This window comes from Lygodium microphyllum, chromosome 2, assembly GCF_053477565.2.
Source record: "Lygodium microphyllum isolate KBCC chromosome 2, Lygodium_microphyllum_v1.1.10, whole genome shotgun sequence".
NCBI lineage: Eukaryota > Viridiplantae > Streptophyta > Polypodiopsida > Schizaeales > Lygodiaceae > Lygodium > Lygodium microphyllum.
In genome coordinates this window covers 63,227,263-63,254,168 of record NC_141136.1, presented here as the reverse complement: position 1 = coordinate 63,254,168, position 26,906 = coordinate 63,227,263, and the positions used below count along the sequence as shown (strand labels likewise).

General features: G+C 47.7%; 1 protein-coding gene across 2 annotated transcripts in view; it reads right to left on the bottom strand.

Moving 5' to 3' along the window:
- LOC148039814 (homoarginine-6-hydroxylase 2-ODD-233-like) overlaps positions 1-26,906 on the bottom strand; it is a 196,455-nt gene that overhangs the window by 25,390 nt on the left and 144,159 nt on the right. For both annotated transcript variants that reach the window (XM_087694255.1, XM_087694264.1), the window contains 2 exons: positions 9,462-9,481; positions 7,072-7,118 (listed from right to left, as the gene is read on the bottom strand). In XM_087694255.1, the coding sequence (XP_087550381.1) occupies positions 7,072-7,118; positions 9,462-9,481 (67 nt within the window). The remainder of the gene's footprint in view (positions 1-7,071; positions 7,119-9,461; positions 9,482-26,906) is intronic.

The following is a 26,906-nucleotide window of genomic DNA, read 5'->3' as shown; positions in this document are numbered from 1 at the left end:
AAGCTAGGCCATCAAGACTTTGCCATTCGAGTGAAGAGCAAAGGGATACCTCATGGAGGCTTGGTATGGGCAAAAGCCTACTGTGGATTACTTTCGTGTTTTCGATTCTGTTGCATATGCACATGCCCCAAAGAGCTTTGTGGATAGCTTGATGACAAGATAGTAAAATGTAGTTTTGTCAGGTATAGCATGAAAAGCAAAGGGTGTCCATTGTGTAAACCTTCCATAAGCAAGGTTTTTGTAAGCATAGATGTCATATTCTTTGAAACTTCAGCATATATGCATGCTGAATTGCAATGTCGGCCATGTTAGACTCTTTGGCTGTAGTGAACCTACAAAGGAGCGAAGCAATAGGCAGGGAAAAAAACTCTCTCCCCGTTGCGTTTGCTACGCTCCAACCCCCCCGCTATCGCGCTAGCTGTCCTGCCTCTGTCCCACTACTCCCCTGTTCGCCTCCGCCCCTGATCGACCCCTCTCCCTTGCTCGACACCCCCTGCATGACCCTGCTCGTCACCGCCTCTACTGGACGCCCCATAGCGCCGCCCCACTGTTACAAGACTGTGACAACTATTACCTTTTTGTTGATTTCTTTATTACATATTTTATTTGGTTTTTCTTTTTGGAAGAATCCCTCTTGAAATCTAAACGCCTGAGTTGCATGGCCAGTATGTGAAACAGACAGAAATTATAGTGGGCAGAACAGTGCGGGGAACAGTATGTGTTGTAAACAGGTCTCAGAACAGGTCTGAACCAGTAATTACAGCAGACTGAAATGGTCAAATCTGCACTCCAACCAGAAGTTTCAGACTTGGGCAGAGTTTCCCCTCCTGGTCAACTTGTTTTGGGTGAGTAATTGTACTGTTATGCTGCCAAATTTCACCCAGAATGCCGCAAGCCCCCCTCCACACCTGCCATGTACCTCCGACCATCCCACCATCCCTCGATCCTCTTCCCCCCCACCACCTCCCCTAATCCGTACTCGTTTCAGATGATTCCCCCTAGACCCACCCCCCTTCCTCCCATAGGAGGTGATGAGCCACACACGCCTACATCCTCCTCGCACCAGCAGTTTCCCACTTCCACACAATCACCTGCTCATCTGCCCTTGCTGCCCGTCACACCTTCTCGAGACAAGCACAGCTGTTGCCAGAGGAGTTCTTCCGTAGTGGCCCATGGTCCTACCTGAGAGTTGCGGAGCGCAGAGAGTTTCCACTACCTCTAGAGGTGGGGATCTTCGTGGTTTGCAAGTGAAGGAGAGGCAAGGGCCATCTACAAGCACCACCGGATGGACCAAACTATGCTTTTTTCCTTCGGTCTTTTCACTCAAGCGATTGGACGATGACACAAATAGAGGAGTTGAAGAGTCAAGTGGCGGACCACATCTCCCAGTGGATGGGAGAAGAAGAACTAGCACTGTTTGCACACAAGTGGCCTAGTTGTATGATGGATATTAACTGGTGGGCTAGTGCCGAGGTCCTACACTTCAGCATTATCTTTCGAGTCCCTCCACAGTGGAGTGCTCCGAGGGATGTGATTGAGTGGCCCCTGGCACAAGCAGCCCGTTTCTACCAGTGTATAGAGTCACGACTCTCAGTATGGCTGATTTATGCATTGATAGTATCACTTGGAGCATCTATCACCCAGACCTGCGGCAAAGTGTACCGGCATGTCCCATAGTTTTTCCTCCTCATCAGCAGCCTCCACACTGAACAGATGCCTGTTCGGTCAGTCGTAAGTTTTCCCATGAGCTTACTCCTTGTATCCTAGAATGTGAATAGTCTCCACTACAGTAGGACACGTGGTTCCAGGAAGTTGATTGTCGGCAGGAGCTACAGCCTGCCCTTACTGGACGGATGGACATCTTACTGCTATAGAAGCACGAGATCACTTCCACCCAGGCCCAGCGGGTAGGGAAGGTACTCGCGGCAGTTCGCATACTTACTGGTAGCACGCCATAGGTGCCCACGGTAGGAGTGGAGGCGTATGCATCTCTATTGGCCCGAGTTTTACCCCCTATGTACGAGACCATGGGACGATAGTGGCAAGGAGGGTTCTATGGATCAGATTGGATATTGGGGACTCATGCCTTAGAGTCCTCAATGTCTTTGCCCCTACCGAGGTTAGGGCATGCAGTAGGTTCTGGGTGGACATTGATGGACTCCCACAAGTGGACTTCTGGATCGTTGGAGGAGACTTCAACAACCTAGAGGCTTTGGAGGACCAGCAGGGCAGAGGTAGAAACTACCAGGGCATGGCCGAGGAGAAGCAAGAGGCATGGGAGGTTTTTCTACTGGCAGTAGGGGCACGCAATGCTTGGAGAGACCTAGCTTTCCACACGAGGGAGAGGTCATTGGACTTCTCTTGGGGATATAGGCGGCTAGGTGGAGTCTTGCTAGAGCAATTGGACAGGTTTTACGTGGGAGAGTGGGGAGGCTCTCGTGGAGACCAGATTGGGAAATTGGTGGGCACCACGTTGTCCGCCGATCATTGCCCGGTCCTCCTAACACTAGATCCCCCAACATCTGCCCTAGACACACTAGATCCCCCAACATCTGCCCTAGACACACCACGTTGAGCTGACGAGACAGATAGAGCAAATGTCGACTAGGGAGTGGGGCAAGAGGGACCGGATCGCAGAGGAAGTTGGTGAGGTCCTAGCCGAGTCGAGCAGAATCTGCCAAGAGGCAACCATATAGGGCAGGCAGCAAAGCTGGGAGGAGGACAAAGCACTCCAGTGGAACCTTGTAGCCACGTAGAGATTATTACAAGAGGCACCAGGGGATCCCACCTTCCACGCACAAGAGGTGCGCGCGTGAGCAGCCATTGCTGGTCTAGAGGACAAGCGCTCAGAGTTCTCTTTCCGCACCTTAGTAGCTTTCTGGGCGCGAAAGGGGGACACCATGTGTAGGGAGTTTTTCCAAGTGTAACAGCCTCGGACCTAAGGAGGACAAATACGTAGCCTTTGAGATCAGTATGGGAGGACTCGTTCTAGCCCAGATGAGGTGATGGAGATTGCCACCGACTACTACAAATGCCTTTTCCAGCAAGAGACAGCCTCAGCGAGAGGACAACGATGTAGGCAGCAGGTCTAGGATCACATCCCGTCCCTCGTCATAGAGGAGATGGGACGCTCCCTCCTAGCTCCCTTCACAGAGAAGGAACTAGAGGAGGCTTTCCATACACAAGACGGGCAGAAATGCCTGGGAGAGGATGGCCTCTCTAAGGCCTTCTTCAATACCTACTGGGAAGTGGTGAAGGATCCCCTACTGATGGCCTTCCAGGAGATTTTCACTTCAGGACGACAGATGCTAGGGAGCCTTTCGGCACACCTTATCAGTCTTCTCCCAAAAGGGGGAGACCGGTTGGAGCTTTCCCAGTGGAGACTGATCACCCTGTTGTAAATGGCCTATAAGGCACTGGCAAAGATAATTGATACGTGACTATGCCCCGTGCTTCCAGATATCATCCATGACACACAAATAGGCTTTGTCCAGGATAGGAGTATCCTCGACAATGTATTCACCTTCCTTGAGGCGACAGAGTGGGCTCAGCATAGTGGGTAGAAACTGGCTGTACTACTCTTGGACTTTGAGAAAGCTTATGACAAGGTGGACTGGGATTTCCTAGAGGGCACCATGGTGAGGTTGGTTTTCACCTAGGGTTGGATTCGCGGGGTCTACGTACTTTACAGATTGGCCACCAGCAAGGTTTTCATAGGTGGTAGGCGAGGGGAGGAGTTTTGGCTGGAGAGATTGGTCCGGCAAGGCTGCCCCCTGCCCCGGTACCTGTTCCTACTCTTTGTAGAGGCAATGTCTCACTTCCTTAAGTCACATGTGAGCGGATTATGCGGACTCCAACTTCTAGTGAGAGAGAAGACTGAGTTGTTAGACTCAGAGTATGCAGATGGTACGACACTCTACATAGAGGACGATGAGTTGATGCTAGAGAGAGTGAGGGTGATTCTTGAGGTGTTCTGCTCTGCAGCAGAAGAGAAAATCAACTAGCAAAAGTTGGTTGGTTTCCTTACAGATCCGGACTCTAGCACGGAGTGGGGCGTCCACTTGGGATTTAGATGGGTGAGCAAAGGGCAGACTGTTCGGTAACTAGGGTTCCAGGTGGGGCTAGACATCACTCCCGCCAAGCAGTTTCTTCCAGTCCTCGATTCTATTCGGAGGAAGCTGACCTATTGGAGCACGACTCGCCTCTCACTAGCCAGCCAAGCCTTGGTGGTTAACCAGGTCCTCCTAGCAACGGCTTGGTACATCGCCTTGTGTTGGTGCTTCTTCTCATCCTACGTAGTGCATCTTTGCTGCCTAGTGCGAAACTTCCTTTGGTTAGGGTCAGACGGATCCAGGGATTCCAGGGCCAAGGTAGCGTGGGTGACCATCATACGGCATTAGTCAGAGGGAGGGCTTGGAATCATAGACCCAGAGTATCAGAGTATGGCCCTCTTGGACAAGCTAGTTGTCCGCAGCCTCACACCAGGTGGGCAGACTTGGAAGGTCTTATTACAGGACGGTCTCCAGGATTGTAGAGCGAGGCTTAGCGGTGAGTGGAGGCTGTCCCTGAGATGGATCTTCACGTTAGGCAAGATCACCCTCCCCAGATCACCTTTCCTACGCAGCTTGCTCCGCATGTGGCAAGGCCTTCGTAAGGCCCTAATCCAGAGCCCCCCAGGCTACTAGGAGGAGACAGACCGTCAGCCGGTGATTTGGAATCCCTAGGTCAGGGAACGGGAAGGGGCACAGATTGGCAAGTGCCCCCACATCCAGTGGGCTGGTTGGGAGGCTGGCCTAGCTCGTACCATCAGGACATGGCGGGAGGTGTACAGGATGGTGGACGAGGACGTGCTGCAGCGAGTATCAGGCTACCAGAGAGGAGTGAATTTAACGAGAAGGGAGTTAGATGCAGAATACCTCAAGAGAGGCTTGCTCCCCCGATACGAGAGCCGATAAAGCTCGGGGAGGTATGGGCCGCTAGGTTTTCACCAGCAGGCATCCCCCTACAGTGTGTAGGTAGAGTGGGCGGCGCTCCACCGGGGATCTTCACTGTACAAGAGGAGGGCTGTCTGGCTTTTGACAGAGGGGAGCAGGATGAGGGGATAGCTGTCCTTTCATGGAAGAGGATCGGGGTGATTGGCCTTCAGGGGAAGACATGGCGGCTGGACCCTTTTGTCTTTTGGCAGGCGCTCAAGGAGTGGCACCTCTCTGGATTTGGGAGGGTAGGCCACTTGATGAGGTGGAGTGGGATCTGGGAGAGTGGCTATGGCCAGCCACTATGGTCACCAAGAAGCCATCGAGGTTCCTGGAGTACACCGCCAGAATTGGCAGACACGTACTGATGCAGGAGGATATGGATTGGGCGCCGTCACATAGTAGGCACTGGACGGTGCACAGCATCACGGAGCCTTTCCGACGGACCTTTTGGCGCCGCCTATGGAGTTGGAGGCCGAGGAGGTTATTGTATTTTTTATGGCATGTGGTACATGGGAGCTTGGCAGTGGGACGTTGGCTTTCCAGATGCAGAAGGAGGGAGGTTGTAAGTGCTGCACACAGCAACCTTTGGAAACCCCAAAGCACTACCTTTGGTCGCATGAGGCGGGGCAGCTCGTGTGGAGAGAAGCATGCCGGATCCTTCGCCGTATAGCACCTAGCCTTGGATGTATCTCACGGGGAGCTTTCTGCTAGCACGCGGTCAGCCAGGGCCATCACCTTCTATATGAGGTCGGGATGCATGACACAATATTCATTATCGAGGCAGGGTCGTGCGTAGTGGTTGGTTTAGAGGCTCTACCCATCGGCTAGGTACTAGGGTCCACAACAGACTGCTCTGATGTATGGGAGATCATAGGGAGTCTTACTGGTTGGCATATTTGGAAGGTGCGGTGTCAAGAGTCTTTCGGCGGAGAGAGACTTTCAGTATAGACAACCTTAGCAGAGCTCTAGACCTCCATCATCCACTCCCTCCACGGCCGATGGGATTAGGTGCAGGGTGAGTCCAGGGCTCGTCAGGAGCTCCAATGTCATTTCATGCGCACTTGGGGCAGCCAGGACCTGTTTTTCGTGATGCAAGCAAGCAGCCCTAGATGCGGTTACACCCCCCCTCCATGGCTTCTTGCCCCCATCCCCCCCATACCGCCTTAAGAGGCTTGTATACATGATGTATTTGTGACTTTCATCAGCTCCAGCTAATTTGTTGAGCATGAGCACTCCATTGTAATCAGTTTTTTTGAGTAATATAATCAGCCACATTTTACTTGGTAAAAAACAAAGGAGCAAAGCATAGACAAAGAAGAACAAAAGGCAATTGAAGAAAATACAAAGAATAACAAAAGTACAGTAATTGAAGCTCTACTGCTCTCATGATATTTCTACTTGGGAACATAGGAAATGAGAGTCGAGACCTACAACTGTAGATTGTTTCCAGTTAATCTTCCATGAAACCTCCAAAATTTTTGGGACTTCATTATACTGCCAGACAAGAAAGATATAAACAGCAGAAAGAGAGTATTGTGCAGTGTAAAGTTTTGAATTTCATTCTACTGCTGGGCCAGAAAGTGCTTGCAGAAGGAGAGTTCTGTACAGTGAAAGGTGTAGGCCATGCTCTGCAAATCTGTGTTTATAACTTTTATGAATCTACTCTTTTCATTCTCCGTTTACCTCTAAGAAATGGGAGTCTCACTGCTTAAATATTTGCAATTCATATTGAGGCCCATTAATTAGATTCAGTAGTTCAAGGCTCATTATTGTAAGACCTGCCACTGGCTTAATTTTCATGTCTCTTGAAACTTCTACATTTCAATGGCTGAAGGATTAAAGTACAATGACTAGTTCCTCTGAGGTTGAAGATACAGCTTGAACATCAGAAAGCATTCAGATTATTGAGACTCTCTTAAGTTTAGAGTTAAGAGAATCAAGTTTACTTCCTTATTTTGAACATTCATAGATCAAAATTAGAGATTCAATTGTCATCTTGAGCACAAACACTTATAGAGAACAGAGGAGCACAATACTGAGAGCAATAATGAGTATGATGGTGTGCTTAATTCAAGAGATGAGAAAAGAAACATGCCTGGAGGGCACATTGCTCAGGATCTTGATTGACAAGTGTTAACAAACCTGCAAGGACAGGATACAACTTCCTATCATGCTTTATAAATGCCAAAACTAGAAGGCTAACCACCGAGCAAATAAGGTTAATAGAGTGCCAACAATCAACTGTATCTTATAACATTTAAAATATGGTATTCTATTTCTGTTCAAGTCACCTGCAAACAACTGCAATTACATTAAATGGGTAATTCAGGGAAATTAGTATATTATGCAAGTACATAAATAGGTCTAAGCACATGAATATAACAAGAACATCTGCTGTTTTTTCTTACTTCCCTCTCTCCTACTGGGAATCCATTATACTCATGTAAATTCTAATGCACATGGCTTCTATCATGACCCATTCATTACGAATCAGCCTTATCCTTATTTACTCACTGTTATGCTCACACAATAAAATTATCTGCACAGGGTGGAGATACACTATGGCAGTACCACAGCCCAAGTTAGCATGTGGTTTGGTATACATCACAGGCAAATGGAGGTACTCCCCTGGTTTCAACGATACATGGGCAGGACACGATATTCATTATTGAGGCAGGGTCGTGCGCAGTGGTTGGTTTGGAGGCTCTACCCATCTGCCAGGTACTGGAGCCCACAGCAGACCATATATACACATATACATATACCCATCTCTGCCATGGGTTGACATCCACAATAGGCTAAATCCAGACCTTGTCTCACCAGCTACAGCTAGGGACAGCCGAGTATAGTATCGGAGCAGCAGCACAAGAGGACTGAATAGGCCAGCTATGCCACCTAAAGATAGAGATGGAGGACTACTACATGTGCAGATACCTAGCAAGATGCATACTATGAGATCAAGCCTATTCCACAATAGATTTGGACCACTCTTCAGGATCATGGCCTTTCTGAAACAGAGATGCCTTGAACTCTTCCTTTGGAGCTATGCAATGGATTTGAGCTCTTGTAAGGAAATTCTTACAACAAAGGTGAATACTCCTTCGGAAGACTGATTTGTGTCTACATAAGCTCTCAACATGCCTTCAAGGATCAGATTGACCCGCTGCATTTGATCAGCTATGCTCATGCTCAATGTAGCAGCCAGCTTCTGCTTCTGACAGACCACTCTCCAGAAATGACTAATAAACTCCCATCTTAGCATTGACAATATTGGCAGGAAAATCTCAAGAAGATTTTTCTTACAAAGGGCAAGTATCTGCTTTGGGTTTATTTGGATATTTCATTCAGCATAAATTGCTTCGATTTAAACAAGCTAACTACAAGCTATTGCCAATCTGTTGTGACACAAAATAGACATGAGCCGTTCTTAGCAAGTCTCAGATATTGTTTGACTCGTGTGTTACACTCTATCCATTAATGATTATAAATGTCTTGTTTTGTTTCTTTTCAAGGGAATCAATGCTTTCTTAACAGAGATCACCTATATATGGGAAGAAAGAAAGCAGGATTACTCTGAGCACATGAGGAGGCAAGATACTTTCCTCAACACTTGGGACTTTGGCACTATCTTCCATCTACACTTCTAGCGCTACAAATGGACTGGTATAATAGACCTCCTGATTGGGTTTTCATGCAGGCCTTGTATTAGACTCTTTTGTTAGCTTATGATGTTTCATTGTTGCCCTATAGAGGGCTTATACTGTAGTTTTTAGCTTTGGTACAATTGACAATTAAATAAACAATGATAGGGCATCATTTTGAGCTCTATGCACATTATGAACAGATAGCAAGTGAAACTAGGGTACCCCGTAGGACATCACAGACTTCATGCTGTATTACTGCTGATTGGATAGGCTAGTCAAGCAGCCTATATCCAGAGTTGGACAAGCGAACATGTTGTTCAAGAGTTCTGACCATGATGTATCTTTGAGGCTTCTGTCCATGAAGTGTGTCTCAACCTGGCACAGGTGCCCAGGAAGATGCAAGACCCACAATTACTGCATGCAAGAGGCACTCATAAACATACATGTTTCAAAGCACTAACCGATGGCCTTTGGTTTTGTTGGTTTGGTCAGGCAGCTCAACTGCCTCATGATAGATTTTATTTGTAATATTTATCTGTATTGATGGCCTCTGCTTAACAAATGTCCTTTGGTTCTTTCTTGGCTAAGACGATGATCACCAAAAAATTTAGATGCTGCTTTCTATGTAAACGTTAATTGTTGTTTCTTAGACATTGTTTTAGTAGTGAAAAATACCACTAAATAGACAGCTTTCTTACGTTCTGATTTTGGAGACATGAAAGATTTCAGCACATCAGCTTATGTGGCAAAAATAACCAACCACTTCCCCCAAAAGAATTTGCAAGAATTACAAAATTTCTCAAAGATTTAGTGGCTTCTAAAGACAGGAAAATTCACCCACCATAATCTGTATGCGCTCCACTGCCCGATATTGACAGCAGCAAAGGTTTCCAAGGCAACAAACAATTAATCAGAAAAAGTGTCAGCTATACATGCCTTACCTTTCACAAAAACTGTATACGCAGATCCCAAGAGTTAAACATTAAGTCCAGGAGGGACATCATACATGTCATTTGTACAGAAACAGCCACAAGCATAGCCCTTGAATTCATCTATTGATTAATGAGGCCCAAACACAATGAAATCAGATGTATAAATGGCGATACGAGGGATGCAAGCATGCCACATCATCTATATATGCAAAGTCAGGCTAATGCTTCAACTCCCCTGATCAACATTAGAAGCCTTGGCACCACAAGTACAATGTGCTACACACTCTTTGTGCATGGTAGTACTGATCCGAGCTAGTAATGCTTGAAGCTAGTGATACTTCACTATTATCACATGATGACGCAAGTTATCACTGATTTCACAGTAAATACAGCAGTTGCACATCCATAGAACTGATGAACAATGAGACAGTTTCCAAACAACACCTACACCAATAACAAACACCCAACTAGTCGCAACCAACCTCAAAGCAACAGTACACGAGCAAACAAGCTCCAACTATGGCATTGCCACACCCAGCTTCATGTCTTCAAGTTGGATGGGATTGATGATCTCCAAATTGCTTGTGTTACTGAAGCGCACACCTCGCCACCCAGTGCCCCCCTGCCTATGCCTGCCTGCTGGTTGCACCTCCTCGTATGTAGTTAGTGCCTCTTGGGACACACCCTGCCTTTGCTATTGCACCTATTGCCTACTTTATCTCACTTGCTTTATCTCCACCCTCACTCTTTGTCCCTCTTCCCCCTCAATCCACCCTGCCAGTTCTCCTCAATTAATAACTGCTGCTCTCTCTCTCTTTCTAGCAGCCTTCTCCTCTCTGGTAAACAAGCAAGTCATTCAACAGGTCCTCAAAGAAAGGACACAATGGAAACCCATAGCCTGACACCCATGCAACCCATGGGTGCTCCCCAGTCTTTCCTTGACCCCGACAGATACATCAACAACACACGCACAGAGGATACATCAGATCATTGCGCAAGCCCCCCACATTCTCTACATAGGATGAGAGATTAGGGATTTCTTGAGATGATATGTGCCCTCACGACCCTCTTGGATCCACTTAATCACTTATGATATTACCAACTCAATTTTCTAATATCAACATTTAGATTTAAACTTCCTTTTCTTTATTATTTGTTTCCTAGAGAGTTGTATCATGTTACATAGAGTTGTAAGTTATGATCTCATATGTCGTTTTGGCCTTCTGCAGATGTTCATATATCATTTTATCTATTCCCCTTGCCACATGCCCAAGATCCTTACATTCAATAGATTTGAACCATCCTTGCTTGCCATTGGAGATGAGTACCTCAGTGCTCTCAATCAGTGGACTCTCTACCTTGGATCACCCCATGACAAATATTCTTGCCTTGAGGAGCGTACAGCATTTGTAGAGAGTCCTATTGATCAAGTTGGGATCCTACAAAATCAGCTAGAGGACCATGAGATCATCTTGTACATGATAATAGCATATGCTTGTTGTCCATTGGATTATAAGCATCACAATAGTTTATGATTGGTTTTCATTTTCATTCTTCTTCTCGAAACGAGACAATATGATTAGATGCACTCATTTCTTTGTCTCATGGACCATTTTGGCTTTTGGGAGACGTAAATACCTCTCTCTCTCTCTCTCTCTCTCTCTCTCTCTCTCTCTCTCATGAACCATTTCCCTTCGTTGAGCACGATGACCCTGTCTACGAGGACCACGTCCGAGGAGGCCACACCACAGTCGGATTAGAGCCATTATCACAAGACACGGAAGACTCACCACCAGGCATATCAGTGAAGCAGCTAGGGACCGCATCATAGCTAAGATCATGTGCAAATCTTGAGATCAACTACAGCCCATAGTCTCCACCACACTTTTGTACATGGCTATATCAGATCTAGTTTTCCTTTCCTTTCCTTTTCTTTTCTATCGATGAAACAACACTACACATGGTTCAACCCTAGTATAGTCCCATCGTATAGTTATTTTCAGTATATTTTCAGTATTGTTTCATAGGCCACCCACTTATTTGTAATGCTATCTTTACCTTACTGATGAGATGACATTAGACATGGATGTACTCTGGATTTTGTCTCATAGGCCACATTGGCCTTATGTAGACGTTAATGTATCTTTCTTTCTTTCTTTTCTTTCTCTCTGTTGAGGAGGGACGATCACAGAGACGCTAAGGGCCTTGATTGAGGAGGGACAATCACCGAGACAAAAAATCTATTGTTGTTTTGTAGATTTCCGCAAGGCGTTTGATACTGTACTGCATGCAAGACTCATGCAAAGGTTGCGAGACATTGGGGTCCCATGGGATATGTAATGGTGTATTTATGGATTGTATGAAGCTGTGATAGGATGAGATTTCTGATTACATACAGAGATGGGGTGGTATGGGAGCCAGCTTGGCTGGGGTACTAATACCAATTTTGTTATATGCAGACGATATGGTGCTTATCTCAAATTCACTTGACATACTACAACGACATCTAGATGCATTGCATGTGTTATGTGAAGATAAAGGTCTCAAGGTTAATCTTGAAAAAACTAAAATTATGGTCTTTAACAACTCAGTAGCTTGGGTGGCACGCTCAGAGCATCACTTTATGTATGACGGTCAGCCTGTGGAAATTGTCAAACAATATGTATACCTCTGGGTCACTTTCAAAGGGCCACAATTTTCATGGAAGGAGACTTCAAAGGCTAGGCTTGGATGGGCATATGCAGCTTTGGTACTCTAGAGTGGCACTGTGCACACATACAATTTCAAGAGCCTCGTACCGAATTGTGGCTTTTTGACACTTTAGCTACTCTATGGGGCATCCATTTAGGTCCCAAGCCTTTATCATACTAGACAGATGCCACTTACAGACTGTGATGGACCAGAAGCACGACATTATAATGGCTGTGAACATATGGAAAGACCGTTGGTCATGATGATAGCACGTATGATAAGGGCAAAAGCCTCGACACCACAAGAGATCATCCGAGTAGAATTGAGCGATGCTAGCTCAGGAGTCTTCAAGACAACTTGCAGTAGAGGGAGAAAGACAGTGTTGGTATGCACATATGAGCACGTGGCTGAACTTACATGGCATGAGTACAAATAGACTGCCACCATTCGATTACCGTCTTGGCTGCCCTACTTTGAGTCTTAGTCGTGCAGAGCTGAATACTATGATCAAAGCACACATCCCCAAAGTGGAGACAAAAAGGACTTGATCCAAGCCCCCTTTCCCATTAGGCACGAAAATGGCACAATACCAATGCCACTTCTTGCAACTTTCTCAATGACGGTTTCATAGTGAGGCTGAGATACATGGATGCTCAACTTTCTCACAGACTCCAAGTTGCTATTGGTCAGATTCACACCTCATCGCATCAGCTAATGATTGAGACAGGTCAATGGAGCGATGTTGTAGCCAATGAGAGGATGTGCCAGCTTTGTGCATGGGAGCCAGAAACGGAGGAGCACTACATTTGTGAATGTACTGTATACTATGATATCCGAGGCGGCTATCATTGCCTCTTTAAGGAGGGCTTTGGACCACTAAGATGGGTGATGGAGACAAATACATGAGGTCAGCTACTGTTCGTTGCAGCTACATCATTACTGACACATTACTCCAGCAGAGCTTATTGTCGCAAAGCATTACGAGAGCATTACAGCATTACTGTCGTAGAGCATTACAATATTGACCATTACGAGAGCACTACAGCATTACACGCCACTATTCATTGCATTACAAGAGCATCATCCCACTGTTCACTGCATTGCACCACTGTTCACTGTTCAGAGCATTGAGAGAGAGAGAGAGAGAGAGAGAGAGAGAGAGAGAGAGAGAAGATACAATTGGTATCATTATCTCTCATTAGAGAAGAAGAGAGAAAATTTATGTGCAAGTCTACATGGTAGATTGGAATGAGAAGTATGGAGAAACTGAAAAAGCTGGAAAAACTAAGTTTAAAAAAGGATTAAAAAAAGTGTAGAGTATCTCCCCCTTAGTCTATGGAATCCACCAAGACTGCAAGCTACCTCCAACTGAGTCAACGCGCCAATTTGCATTTGTAACAAGCAATTGTGATGCGAATGTGATGCATATGGGCATGCCTATGTTGCCGAGTAGGTACTCTAGGGCATCATGCTCTGTGTAATGTTGTAGCTCTGTCAATTGTGATACCTGATGATGTTCCTCGATGATGCCTATCAGTAGGAGATGTAGTGTCTGGGTTGGCAGCATCTAGGGGTTCAGCTACACTGAAAAAGTCTGTAACTGCTCTCTGGAGGGGTGGATGCAGCTGGGGTCGCCTCCTATCCCGTAACAATACTGCTCTGTGCCGTTGGAGCTCCAATAAGAAAAAGCCCAAACATCTTTGGTCCTCGTAATCCATCAACCATCTTAGTGGTGCAAAGCCCTCCTTAAAGAGGCAATGATAGCCACCTCGGATATCATAGTATACAGTACATTTACAAATGTAGTGCTCATCTGTTTTTGGCTCCCATTCACAAAGCCGGCACATCCTCTCATTGGCTGCAACATGGCTCCATCAACTTGTCTCAATCATTAGCTAATGCGATGAGGTGTGAATTTAACCAATAGCAACTTGGAGTCCGTGAGAAAGTTGAGCATCCATGTATCTTGGCCTCACGTGGAAGAATAGTTAGACAAGCTAACCTCTGAAGAATATAAACTGATCATAGCTTATAGACGAAAGAAGATTGAGGAGCTCAATCAAAGGATTTCCCTTCAAGAAAATCTCCTAAATGAAGGTATGCATGAATTTCTCTCTTCAGATTTTGCGCATAAGTCTGATGATGTTGCAGGGCCGTCGAGACCTCCATCAAGGATGGGTCTCCCCTGTTGGAAAACAAAACTCGGAGTATGTTCATTTATTTCATCCACTTCCATCCACTCTGATGCAAGGTACGTTAGATTCATCTTTTGTGCCTTCTTCTTTTACTTCTTCTGCTTTGCAATATTCTGGTAAAGATCACATGGAAGAAATAGTACAGTCTGTTGACTACAGAAAAGGTCCTCTTGAGGACTAATTCTTGTATGTTAACACACATTGTGGGGGTTATAAGAAAAATCCAGGTACCTCTTTTTCTAACCTTCCTTCTGTTCAGTCTACTTCACAAAATCAGAATGAATTTGGTGTTTCTTTTCCTTCATTGCATGGTGCACCATCATCTTCACATTTTCATTTCCAATCATTAAATGACAAAAATAAACAAAATGCATCTGCACCTCATACACCTCATTTTCAAAGCCCATCCATCTCACCACATTCATCCGCTGCTTCTCCACTTTTATTCACACCATTCACTTTTCCATTTCAGACACCTTATGTCGCACCGCACATCACACCGGGGGTTATGGAAATATAGGCACATCCTTTAGGACCTCATCCTTACCTCTGCCGGGTGGTGTTCCACCTACTTCACACACACTTTTGGGATCAATGCAGCCTGGGTATCCCCCCCAGTCTCTGCGGAGTGCCGATCAGTTGACTCCACAGTTTGCCTCCATGGCTTTTCCTAGTGGACCTTCTGGTCATACTGTTGTGCCCCAGCCTCACTTTGGATAGGGCTTCCATGTCCCAATGCCTTCACATGCACCGGCACCTTATGGAAACATTCATGTTTCAGTGTCTCCACCTCAATCAGCACTCATTGAACACTCACAACCTACTTCTGCCTACCCATCTTTTCCACCTCCTCCTCCTTATCAAACACATCCATCTCCACCATCTTACACTTCACAATCTTATCCCCCACATCCATCTTACCCTACCTACTCCACACCTCATGGTTTTAGCTTGTCTTTTGCCAAGCATGCATTTAATGACAAGACTCGTTTTAACGGGTCAAACTTTACTAGTTGGTCAAACTTGATGAGACATGTCCTTGACTCCCAGAATCTATGGAATCTTGTCTAGGGGTTGGAATCCCAACTTGATTCCGCACTTGTTCCATATGAGGTTGTCCACTCATAGAAGGCTAGGAATGCATCCGCTATTGTCGAGCTGATGCAGGGCTTAATGCCTGAGTTTCATTCCCAGCTTCAGCATTTTGACTTAGCGTCAGAGCGATGGGCACACTTGACTGACCACTATGCGGCTCGAGATAGGACCCGTCGTATTAATCTTGACCATGAGCTTCAGCTTTTCAAAATCACTAACCGGGATGACTTGAAAGTCGAGTTGGCCGAGTTTCGATGTCTCCTCGTTGAATTCTCCACTATGGGGACTCCTAAGTCCTCTGACGATCAGGTCACATTGTTCCTAAACAAAATCCCTAGGAAATACTTCAATTTTGTGGAAGGCATTATTTCAAAACCTACCATGCCTACATTCTATGAATTTGAGTGACAGCTGTTGCGTTACGCATGGTTGTTCGATCAATTTCATATGAATTCATCTTCAGAGGGGGCTCTTGTTGCTCATTCTCAGAAAGGAAAACAGGAAAGGGAAAGCAAAACCAAACCACCACTCAAACTCAAAATCAAAATCAAAATCAAAAGCAAAATCAATCCAGGGAATCACAAGGAACATCCCAATCTCTCAAACTTGGGTGGCAGAATGTACCTAAAAAGAATAGGTATTGTCAACATTGTCAAAAAGCTGGCCATTTTGACGACAAGTGTCGATCAAAGGCAAGAGGCACAACACTAGAACCTAAGTCTCAGACCCCCGCCATCAATCGGGCAACCCCCTACAGGGGAGGCAGGGTGATGGCAAGGGGCAATTTAAAGGTCAGACTCACATTGCCACCGCACAGCCATCTCAGTTGACAACGTTCTCAACTCCAGAGGGTTTGTCTGACTGGTCCGCAGAGGCCCACATCGTCTCCATAGAGACAACAAATGTGAGTCTCGTCCATATCTGTGAGTTGCCTCCCAACGAGGTTACTGCAGAGGCCCACTTGACACAGCCAAGCACTTTAGCTCCTGTTTGAATTGTGGACAATGGAGCTACACATCACATGACTCCTATAGAGGACATCTTCCGTACCCGAGCCCCTACAGCCGGGCAGGTCCGCGTAGGAAACAACTCCTCGGTCAAGATTCAGACACAAGGTTGCATCATTTTTGCCACTGATAAGGGTCCGGATCTAGCTACAGTGGACAATGTATATCATGTCCCTCAGCTTGGGGTAAACTTGTTATCTGTTCAGCAGCTTTGCCAGTTGGAGCGAGCAGTTTTCTTTATAGTGACCATAGTCGAGATGCTTGACTCTCTAATTGGTTTAGTGATTGCTCGTGGTGAGGTACAATCTAATGGCCTATACCATATGACACACTTTCTGACCGAGCCAACAGTCGAAGGCTCCCTGTTCCATAGCTTCCAGGCCTTAGCTATCTCTCGGGAGCCTACGAACAATGAGCGTCTTTGGCATTTTTGCTTAGGGCATCTTGGTTATGACTCACTTTATGAGTTGTCATGCCGTGAGCTAGTTGAGGGCCTTCCACGCCTGAAGGTCGCTCCAGATGTTTGTAAAGCTTGTCAGCTCGGGAAGCAACACTGTACCCCATTTCCTCAGCAGTCCTCTCATAGAGTTGAGGCACCTCTTAGATTGATTCATGTTTATCTTTGTGGGCCGACATCCACTGCTGCCTTGAATGGCGCACTGTACTTCTTTTTGATAGTGGATGATCATTCTAAATACTTGTGGGTGTACTTCCTCAAGCATAAATCCGATGCTTTCACATTTCTGCTTGGGTGCTGCTGGTTTATAACCAGACTGGTCGTCGTATCGGTTGCATGAGGAGTAATAGCGATGGTGAGTTTATCTTCCAGGAGTTCTCCGAGTTTCTATAGCAACATGGCATTTTTTGCTAGCTCACCTCTACCAACTCCCCTTCTCAAAATGGAGTTGTAGAGCGTAGGAACTCGACAGTCATGGAAATGGCACGCGCTATGCTGTTCTCAGCAGAGCTTCCTGAGCACCTTTGGTTCGAGGCTGTTAACACTTCGGTATACGTCCTTAACCGGTGCCCGACTGCGGCTCTTCCTCAAAAGACCCCGTATGAGGCATTCTTTGGCTCTCGGCGGCCTATTATTTCCCACTTCAAAGTCTTTGGGTGTCGTGTGTAGACACACACGCCTGACGACAAGATAGGAAAGCTCACTCCCCGAGCTGAACTTCTTATTTTTGTGGGATATTCCTTTGAGGCAAAAGCCTATCATTTGTTCGATCCTCAGACAAACAAGGTGATTGTTAGGCGGGATGCCGTCTTTGACGAGAGGGATATTGTGCAATCTTCTGCACCGGATTTCGATCTAATTCGTTCTTCCACATCATCGGAGATCGTGCCTATTGAGCCTGGTCTACTTCTCGCTCCTGACCTTCCCGCAGATTCTTCAGTTCCTAGGTCTCCTTCGTGAGACCCGTTACCTTGCTGGTACCAGCAAACCTTGCGGGATTCGGGGATCCTACCACTAGATTCCACTATGGAGGGACCTAGAAGATTTGCTCGGCTTGCTCCTCAAGCATCATTTGCATCGTTGTTTACAGCTGATTACATAGCGCATTCTGAGCCAGATACTTGGCAGGAGGCTCTTCAACGTCCTCAATGGCGAGCGGCCATGGAGATGGAGCTCGAGGGTATTGACCGAAATGCAACCTGGACATTGGAAGATCGTCCGAGCCACAAGAAAGTCATCGGGACAAAGTGGATTTTTAGGACTAAGCTAAAAGCTTATGGGACTTTAGACAAGTACAAGGATCGCCTTGTAGTGCAAGGGTTTCTACAAAAGCATGCCATTGATTATGAAGAGACCTTTGCCTCTACTGCACAGTTGACTGACTTTCGGTTGCTACTCGCACTAGCCGCTCACCACAGTTTTTGGCGGATACATCAGATGAATGTTAAGAGTGCCTTTCTAAATGGTTTTCTCGAGGAGGAGGTCTATGTGGAGCAGCCACCACGCTTTCCTTCTGGCAACCTGAGGAATAAAGTCTTCCGCTTGCATAAAGCTCTTTATGGGCTGAAGCAAGCGCCGCGGTCTTGGTTCCATAGGATGGATGAGTTCTTACAAACTCATGGATACCATTCTACCCCTTATAACCCGAACTTATATGTTTGATCTACTGCAGAGGGGGTTAGCTATATCCTGCTATATGTTGATGACTTACTCATCACATGCTCAGATTCTGCTGCTATAGCAGAAATTAAGGCTAAGCTTCAAGCTACATTTGAAATGACAGACCTTGGTTTGTTGTCCTATTTTTTGGGGATGGAGGTAGTTCGTTTTGGGGGTTGTATTTTTGTGTCACAGCAGAAGAACGCACTTCAGCTCGTGGACCAGTACACTACGGATCAGACACGGCCAGTGGCCACGCCTCTTGATCCTATTGTCCACTTGTTGAAGGATACTCTAGGATAGCCCTTCGATGACCATACCTATCGCTCTATTGTAGGAAAACTTCTTTGGTTAATTCACACAAGGCCAGATTTAGCTTACTTACTTAGTATACTCAGTCAGTATTAGCTCTGGACCTCCATCACTCACTCCCTTCAAGGCCGATGGGATCAGGTGCAGGGCGAGTCCAGGGCTCGTCAGAAGCTCCGATGTCATTTCATGCGCACTTGGGGCTGCCAGGACCTGTTCTTCGTAATGCAGGTACGCAGTCCCAAATGGCGATACACCCCCCCTCCATGGCTTCTTGCCCCCATACCCCCCAGACCACCTTGAGAGGCTTGTATATATGATGTATCTGTGACTTTCATAAGCTCCAACTTGTTTGTTAAGCATGAGTACTCCGTTGTAATCAGTTTTTTTGAGTAATATAATCAGCAACATTTTACTTGTAAAAAAAAAGAAACTCAGTCAGTATTTCACAACACCTAGGATGTCACATTGGATTGCATGTTTTCGTGTGTTGCGTTATTTGTGGTGTACTTTTTCTTATGGCTTGACATATGGTTCTGGTTTATGTTTGCAGGGATACACTAATTCTGATTGGGCAGGAGATCCTGACACTCGGCGTTCCCATGGCGGCTACATCTTGGGCATGGCTCCCATTTCTTGGTCCAGCCGTAAGTAAGAGACGGTGGCGGCTTCCATGGCCGAGGTTGAGTATCGGGCTCTCTTTAATGGCACCATCGAGGCCATCTATCTGAGGAGTCAACTGGCGGCACTTCATTTATCATGTGACTCTTCCACAGTTGTCTACTGCGACAACCAGAGTGCCATTGCCCTTGCGCACAATCCGATCATCACACCACAGACACAGCATGTGGGAGTCCACTTTCACTTTTCCAGAGAGCAGGTTGAGCTAGGCACTATTCGCCTAGAGTTTGTGCCTTCATTAGATAATTTTGTAGACATTTTGACCAAAGCGGTCAACCAGCTGGTTCTTCAGTACCTGCTACCCAGGATCGGCTTGGGTACACCCTCCTCTACTTCTTCAGCTTGACGGGGAAAGGGTGCTTCCCTCTTGCTTTCCCTTCCAGTTTGAGAGGGGGTGGCTTCTACTCTTGATAGTGACAGTGATGATGCTTACAGTTTTTAGACATCACATTCATTTATTCTTTTGTATTGTATTATGGACATTTGTAACTTCATCCGCACTGTCAGGATGACATAATTGTAAAAGGGGACTTGGACAAGTGAACAATTCCCCTGCGAGGGCACTGTCCAAGTGGCACCGTTGCATAGCATATTGCATGAGCATGCCATCTTGCATCTCCCTTTGCATTACCCCATGCATTGTCATTCTGTTCATGTAAACATGCATCTGTGCGCATTTATCCCTCTTCGGTCTTTTGGAGTGGTCGACTCTAGGATCCACCATATTCGTGGTATAACACATGGCAGTTTTCCTAAAAGGCAGTTTCCCTACCCTTGCTTGCTTTGTTTGTCTTGCTAAGCCCACCATCATCTTTTTTGTCTCTACATATATTCACCACATAATTGGTACACACACACACACATTTATCATCCTTAGGCACTTATCCTAGTCAATGTGAGGGATTGGCTTGCTAGTTTTGTGAATGACTTGGGTTTAAAACTCTCTTTATCATTTTCTATCTGTGACTTAATCGGCCACTTCCCCTATATTCCTTATGTATTTTCGAAACACTTTTTCAAAAAAAAAAAAAAACAAAAACAAAAACACAACCAACAAAATCCATTGTTGTATCCATCCACCTTTGTAGCACTTGGTAGGCCCTTGGGCAACCGACGAGCACCCTTGGTCCAATGCCCTGGCCTCTCTGGGGTGATCACTTGGGCTCCCTTCGTAAGATAACCATTGCCTCAAAATTTAGGCTAGCCTACTTTTCTAGCCCTATTTTGGGCCTGAGAGGGGGGGTTGTGCTAAGAAATGCACTAAGTCGCTTAAACAATCCCAAAACATGTTTATTTTAGGCTTATTTTAGCCAAAACCCTAAAATGGGGAGCGGATCGAGAGAGTTAAGTGGGAGAGGATCTAGAACCCTTATTTTCTATAAATTAGCAGCCACCTCTCCACTCTTCCCTTAATCTCGTTAACAAGAGAGCATGGAAAAGGATGCATGAGAGCCAACAACCTATACAGATTACGAAACCAGATGATTGGCATGAATATGCTTGCACACTTTATGATGTTCCTCGCCAAGAGCATATACCACTCGCCTCAACTTCAAGACCAGCAAATTGCAGATTTTTCACCAAAAAAAAAAAGTGAGGAATGCCATATGAAAACTGAAAAATGGGAAAGCCCAAGATCATGATGGTTTAGTAGCAGAGCATTTCACCCATGCTTGTGATATCTTGGCACCAGCGCTGGCTCACATCTTTAATAGGGCAGTTTGTGAAGGACTTCCAACCAGTTGGTCAGACCATACTATTGTGCCACTCTTTAAGAGTGGAGACCCCGCGCTACTTAGTAACTATCGAATCATCATGATTGGACACATGTTGGCCAAAATATATGGCTCTATTCTGGAGCAAGCATTGAGTGAATGGGCCGAGATGCATGGCCTGAGATCAAAAGGCCAGGCTGGCTTTAGGAAGGGATATACAACTCTAGAACATATCTTTACATCGAGGGCAATCACTGAAGCATTAAGTGATACTATTTGGGCTGCACATAGATGAAATTTCAGAATATGTGGACAGAACTGGTGGGAGTTAGTGTAGTTGGACTGCTAATACCATTATTGCTTTATGCAGACGATATTGTACTTATATCTGGCTCACCTAAGGGACTAAATAGACACTTTGACACATTATTAGCTTTTTGCAGAGATAGAGACCTTAAGGTGAACCTTGGGAAAAATAAAGTTATGGTATTTAAAACTTCAGCTGCTTGGGTGATGAGAGTTGAGCACCACTTTACTTTTGATAGACAGCTAGTGGAGATGGTCAGGCAGCATGTTTATTTGGGGGTCACATTGAAGGGACCACAGTTCTCTTGGAGAGAGACATATGAGGCCGGTTTGGCAAAAGCATATGCAGCCTTAGGTGCATTGGAGAGGCAATGTGCTCACATATAGTTTCATGAACAACACAACAAACTGTGGCTTTTTGACACCCTGGTTACACCCACAATCCTATATGGTCTAGCTATTTGGGGTATGAGTCTCTTCCACACCTTCAACCTTTTGCTGAGCCCTATGCATCAGGATGAGATCATACTTAGCGACAGAAATCTAATATGGTCTGTGGACTCCATGGTAATCCTGATAGTTCTCCACCCATGTCAGATCAAGTAGAACCAAGTTGGGAGGCCTACTCCTGATTGTTTCTGTCCATGTTTAGGTGTGGAGGTTCCTAGAGATTGAGGCGGGCGGGCACTCCTTCAGGCAGCAGGTCATTGTGACGGGGCAGCCAGAGCAGTGCCTGCGCTGCCACGACTTTGGGCATTAGGCAACAGGTTGCACACGCTTCGGAGCCAAGGTGACTCCGCCAACAAGCTTGTAGGTGGACGCTGACGGCTTCACACGGGTCCAGAGACGACAGAGAGGGAGACGGGAGGGGGGGCGCAGCCAGCGTCTCAGACCTAGCCTCGGCAGCAGGGAGCAGGTGGGAGAGCGACGCCCCCTCAGCAGAGCACTCCACAGCCCCATCCGGCAGAACCGCAGCCCCCCACATCCACCACGTGCGCCACAGGCTACCTCTCCTAAGTCCCCATAGCCCCCACACCCACCTCCCACCACATCCCATGCACACCCCCCCCCCCCCCCCAACTGACCCTAGCCCATAGCCCCCCATTTCAAGGGCCACCAGCCCACCCCACATCCGCCAGGTACCTCCATCCATCCCACCATCCCTCGATCATCCTCCCGCCCACCACCCCCCGTACCAAGCACCCCCCTGATCCGCACCTGGTTCAGGTGATCCCCCCCAGACCCCCCCCCCCTCCTCCCACAGGAGGTGATGAGCCACACACGCCTACATCCTCCTCGCACCAGCAGTCCTCCCCCTCCCATACAGCCACTAGCTCATCCACCCCTGCCACCCGTCACACTTTCCTGAGACAGGCATACCTGTTGCCACAGGAGTTCTTCCGCAGTGGCCCATGGTCCTACTTGAGAGTTGCGGAGCGCGGAGAGTTCCCACTACCTCTAGAGGTGGGGATCTTCGTGGTTCGTAAGTCAAGGAGGGGCAAGGCTTATCTACTAGCACCACCGGATGGACCAAACTACGCCTTTTTTCTTCAGTCCTCTCACTCAGGGGAGTGGACGACGACACAGATAGAGGAAGAGTTGAAGAGTCAGGTCGCGGACCACACCTCCCAGCGGATGGGAGAGGAAGGAACAGCATTGTTTCCACAGCAGTGGCGTGGTTGCATGATGGATATTAACTGGTGGGCCGGTGCCGAGGTCCCTCACCTAAGCATTATCTTTCGAGCCCCTCCACAGTCGAGAGCTCCAAGGGATGTGATCGAGTGGCCCCTAGCATAGGCGGCCCGTTTCTACCAGTGCACAGAGTCCCGACTCTCCGCATGGCTGATAGATGCATTGATAGTACCACCTGGAACATCTATCACCCCTATGGTTCGGCTGAGGGCGACCATGGGAGATTGGAGTTCGCCGTCCAGACGAGCGGCAAAGCGTACTTGCATGCCTCATAGCTTCTCCTCTTCATCAGTAGCCTCCACACCGAACAGATGCTTATTCGGTCAGTCACACGTTTCCCCATGAGCTTACACCTTGCATCGTGGAATGTGAATAGCCTCCACTATAGTGGGGCATGTGGTTCCAAGAAATTGATTGTTCGGCAGGAGTTGCAGCCTGTCCTTGCCAGACGGATCGACATCTTACTTCTACAGGAGCATAAGCTCACCCCCACCTAACCCAACGGGTAGGGAAGGTACTCCTAGGCAGCTCGCACACTTATTGGGAGCAAGCCATAGGCACCTCTATTGGTCCGAGTCTTATAGCTTGTGTACGAGACCACGGGACGATACTGGCAGGGAGGGTGCTATGGATCACATTGGATATTGGGGACTCGTTCCTTGAAGTCCTTAATATCTATGCCCCTACGGAGGTTAGGGCATGCAGCAGGTTCTGGGTGGAGATCTTGGAAGGACTCCCAGAGGTGGACTCCTGGATTGTTGGAGGAAACTTCAACAACTTGGAGGCTTTGGAGGACGAGTAGGGCAGAGGGAGAAACTACCAGGGCATGGCCAGGGAGGAGCAGGAGGCATGGGAGGTCTTTCTACTCACAGTAGGAGAACGCGATCCCTGGAGAGACCCTACCTTCCATAGGAGGGAGAGGTCGTTGTACTTCTCTTCAGGATACAAGTGGCTAGGTGGAGTCTTGGCTCAGCGGCGGTTGGACAGGTTTTATGTGGGAGAGTAAGGAGGCTCTTGAGGATGCCAGATTGGGTAGGTGGCGCGCACCACGTTGTCCGATCATTGCCCGGTTCTCCTAACTTTACATAACCCAGCATCTGCCCTGGATACTCGATGTTGTCGGTTGCAGAGGTCGTAGCTGAGTCGAGCAGAATCTGCCAAGAGGCAGTCATACAGGCCACGCAACATAGCTGGGAGAAGCAGAGAGCACTCCGGCGGGACCTTGCAGCCATGCAGAGATTATTACAGACCAAGGGATCCGACTCTCCACGCACAAGAGGTGCGTACGTGAGCAACCATTGCTGGCCTAGAGGACAGGCACTCACAGTTCTCTTTCCGCACCTCAGCAGCTTTCTGGGCGCAGAAGGGGGACATGATGTGCAGAGAGTTTTTCCAGGTGCACCAGCCTCCCACCTCAGGAGAGCAGATACGCAGCCTCCGAGATCAGTATGGGAGGACCTGTTCTAGCCCAGACGAGGTGATGGAGATTTCCACCGACTACTACTGTCGCCTCATCCAGCAGGAGACAGCCTTAGCTGGAGGACAGCGATGTAGACAGCAGGTCTGGGATAACATCCCATCCCTCGTCACAGAGGAGATGGAACACTCCCTCCTAGCCCCCTTCACAGAGAAGGCTTTCCATACAAAGGATAGGCAAAAATGCCCGGCCTCTCTAAGGCTTTCTTCACTACTTTCTAGGAAGTGGTGAAGCACCCTGTACTGATGGCCTTTCAGGAGATTTTCACTTCAGGACAAATACCAGGGAGTCTTTCGACAGGCCTTATCAGTCTTCTCCCCAAAGGGGGAGACCGGTTGAAGCTTTCCCAGTGGAGACCGATCACCTTATTGTCTGTGACCTATAAGGCATTGGCGAAGATGATTGATAGGCGACTACGCCCCGTGCTTCCAGACATCATCCATGACACACAGACAGGGTTTATCCAGGATAGGAGCATTCTGGACAATGTATTCACCTTCCTTGAGGCGACAGAGTGGGCCCAACACAGTGGGCATAGACTGGCCGTACTACTCTTGGATTTTGAGAAAGCCTATGACAGGGTGGACTGGGATTTCCTAGAGGGCAACATGGTGAGGTTGGGTTCCCCCCAGGCTTGAATTTTTGGGGTCTCTACACTTTACAGATCGGCCACCAGCAGGGTTCTCATAGGAGGTAGGCGAGGGGAGGAGTTTTGGCTAGAGAGATCGGTCCGACAGGGCTGCCCCCTGGCCCCGTACCTGTTCTTTCTCTTTGCAGAGGTGATGTCTCACTTCCTCAGGTCACGTGTGAGCGGATTACATGGCCTCCGACTTCCAGTAAGAGAGGAGATCGAGTTGTTAGACTCAGAGTATGCAGATGATACAGCGCTCTACATAGAGGACGACGAGTTGATGCTGGAGAGAGAGGCTGGCTCTCGAGGTGTTCTGTTCTACATAGAGGAGATCGAGTTGTTAGACTCAGAGTATGCAGATGATACAGCGCTTTATATAGAGAATGACGAGTTGATGCTGGAGAGAGAGGCTAGCTCTCCATAGAGAACGATGAGTTGATGCTCGAGAGAGAGGCTAGCTCTCGAGGTGTTCTGTTCTACAGCAGGAGTAAAAATCAATTGGCGAAAGTCGGTTGGTTTCCTCACAGACCCGGACTCTAGCACGGAGTGGGGGGTCCGCCCGGGATTTAGATGGGTGAGCAGAGGACAGACCGTCCGGTACCTAGGGTTCTAGGTGGGCCTCGACATCACTCCCGCCCAGCAGTTCCTTCCACTCCTTGATTCTATTCGAAGGAAGTTGACCTACTGGAGCACGGCTCGCCTCTCGCTAGCTGGCCGAGCCTTGGTAGTTAACCAGGTCCTCCTAGGAACGGCCTCGTACATCACCTCGTGTTGGTGCTTCTCCTCTTCCTGCGTAATGTAGGTTCGCCGCCCAGTGCAGAATTTCCTTTGGTCCGGGTCAGATGGCTTCAGGGACTCCAAGGCCAAGGTGCCATGGGCGACCATCATGCGACATCAGTGAGAGGGAGGGTTTGGGATCATAGACCCAGAGTATCAAAGTATGGCCCTCTTGAGCAAGCTAGTTGTCCGTGGCCTCACACGGGGAGGGCAGACCTGGAAGGTCCTATTGCATGAGTGTCTTCAGGACTATAGACCGAGGCTTGGCAGTGAGTGGAGATCGTCCCTGAGATGGATCTTCACGTCAGTCCAAATCACCCCCCCAGATCACCCTTCCTACGTAGCTTGCTCCGCGTGTGGTAGGGCCTCCGTAAGGCCCTAATCTAGAGCCCCCCAAGCTGCCAGGAGGAGATAGACTGTCAGCCGGTGATTTGGAGCCCCCAGGTCAGGGACCGAGAGGGGGTACACATTGGCGAGCGCCCCCACATCCAGTGGGCTGGTTGGGAGGCTGGCCCGGCTCGTACCATCAGGACATGGCGAGAGGTGCACAGGATGGCGGACGAGGAGGTGTTGCAGCAAGTATCAAGTTGCCAGCGAGGAGTGGAGCTAAGGAGAAGGGAGATAGACACACCAATACCTCAGGAATGGCTTGCTCCCCCGAT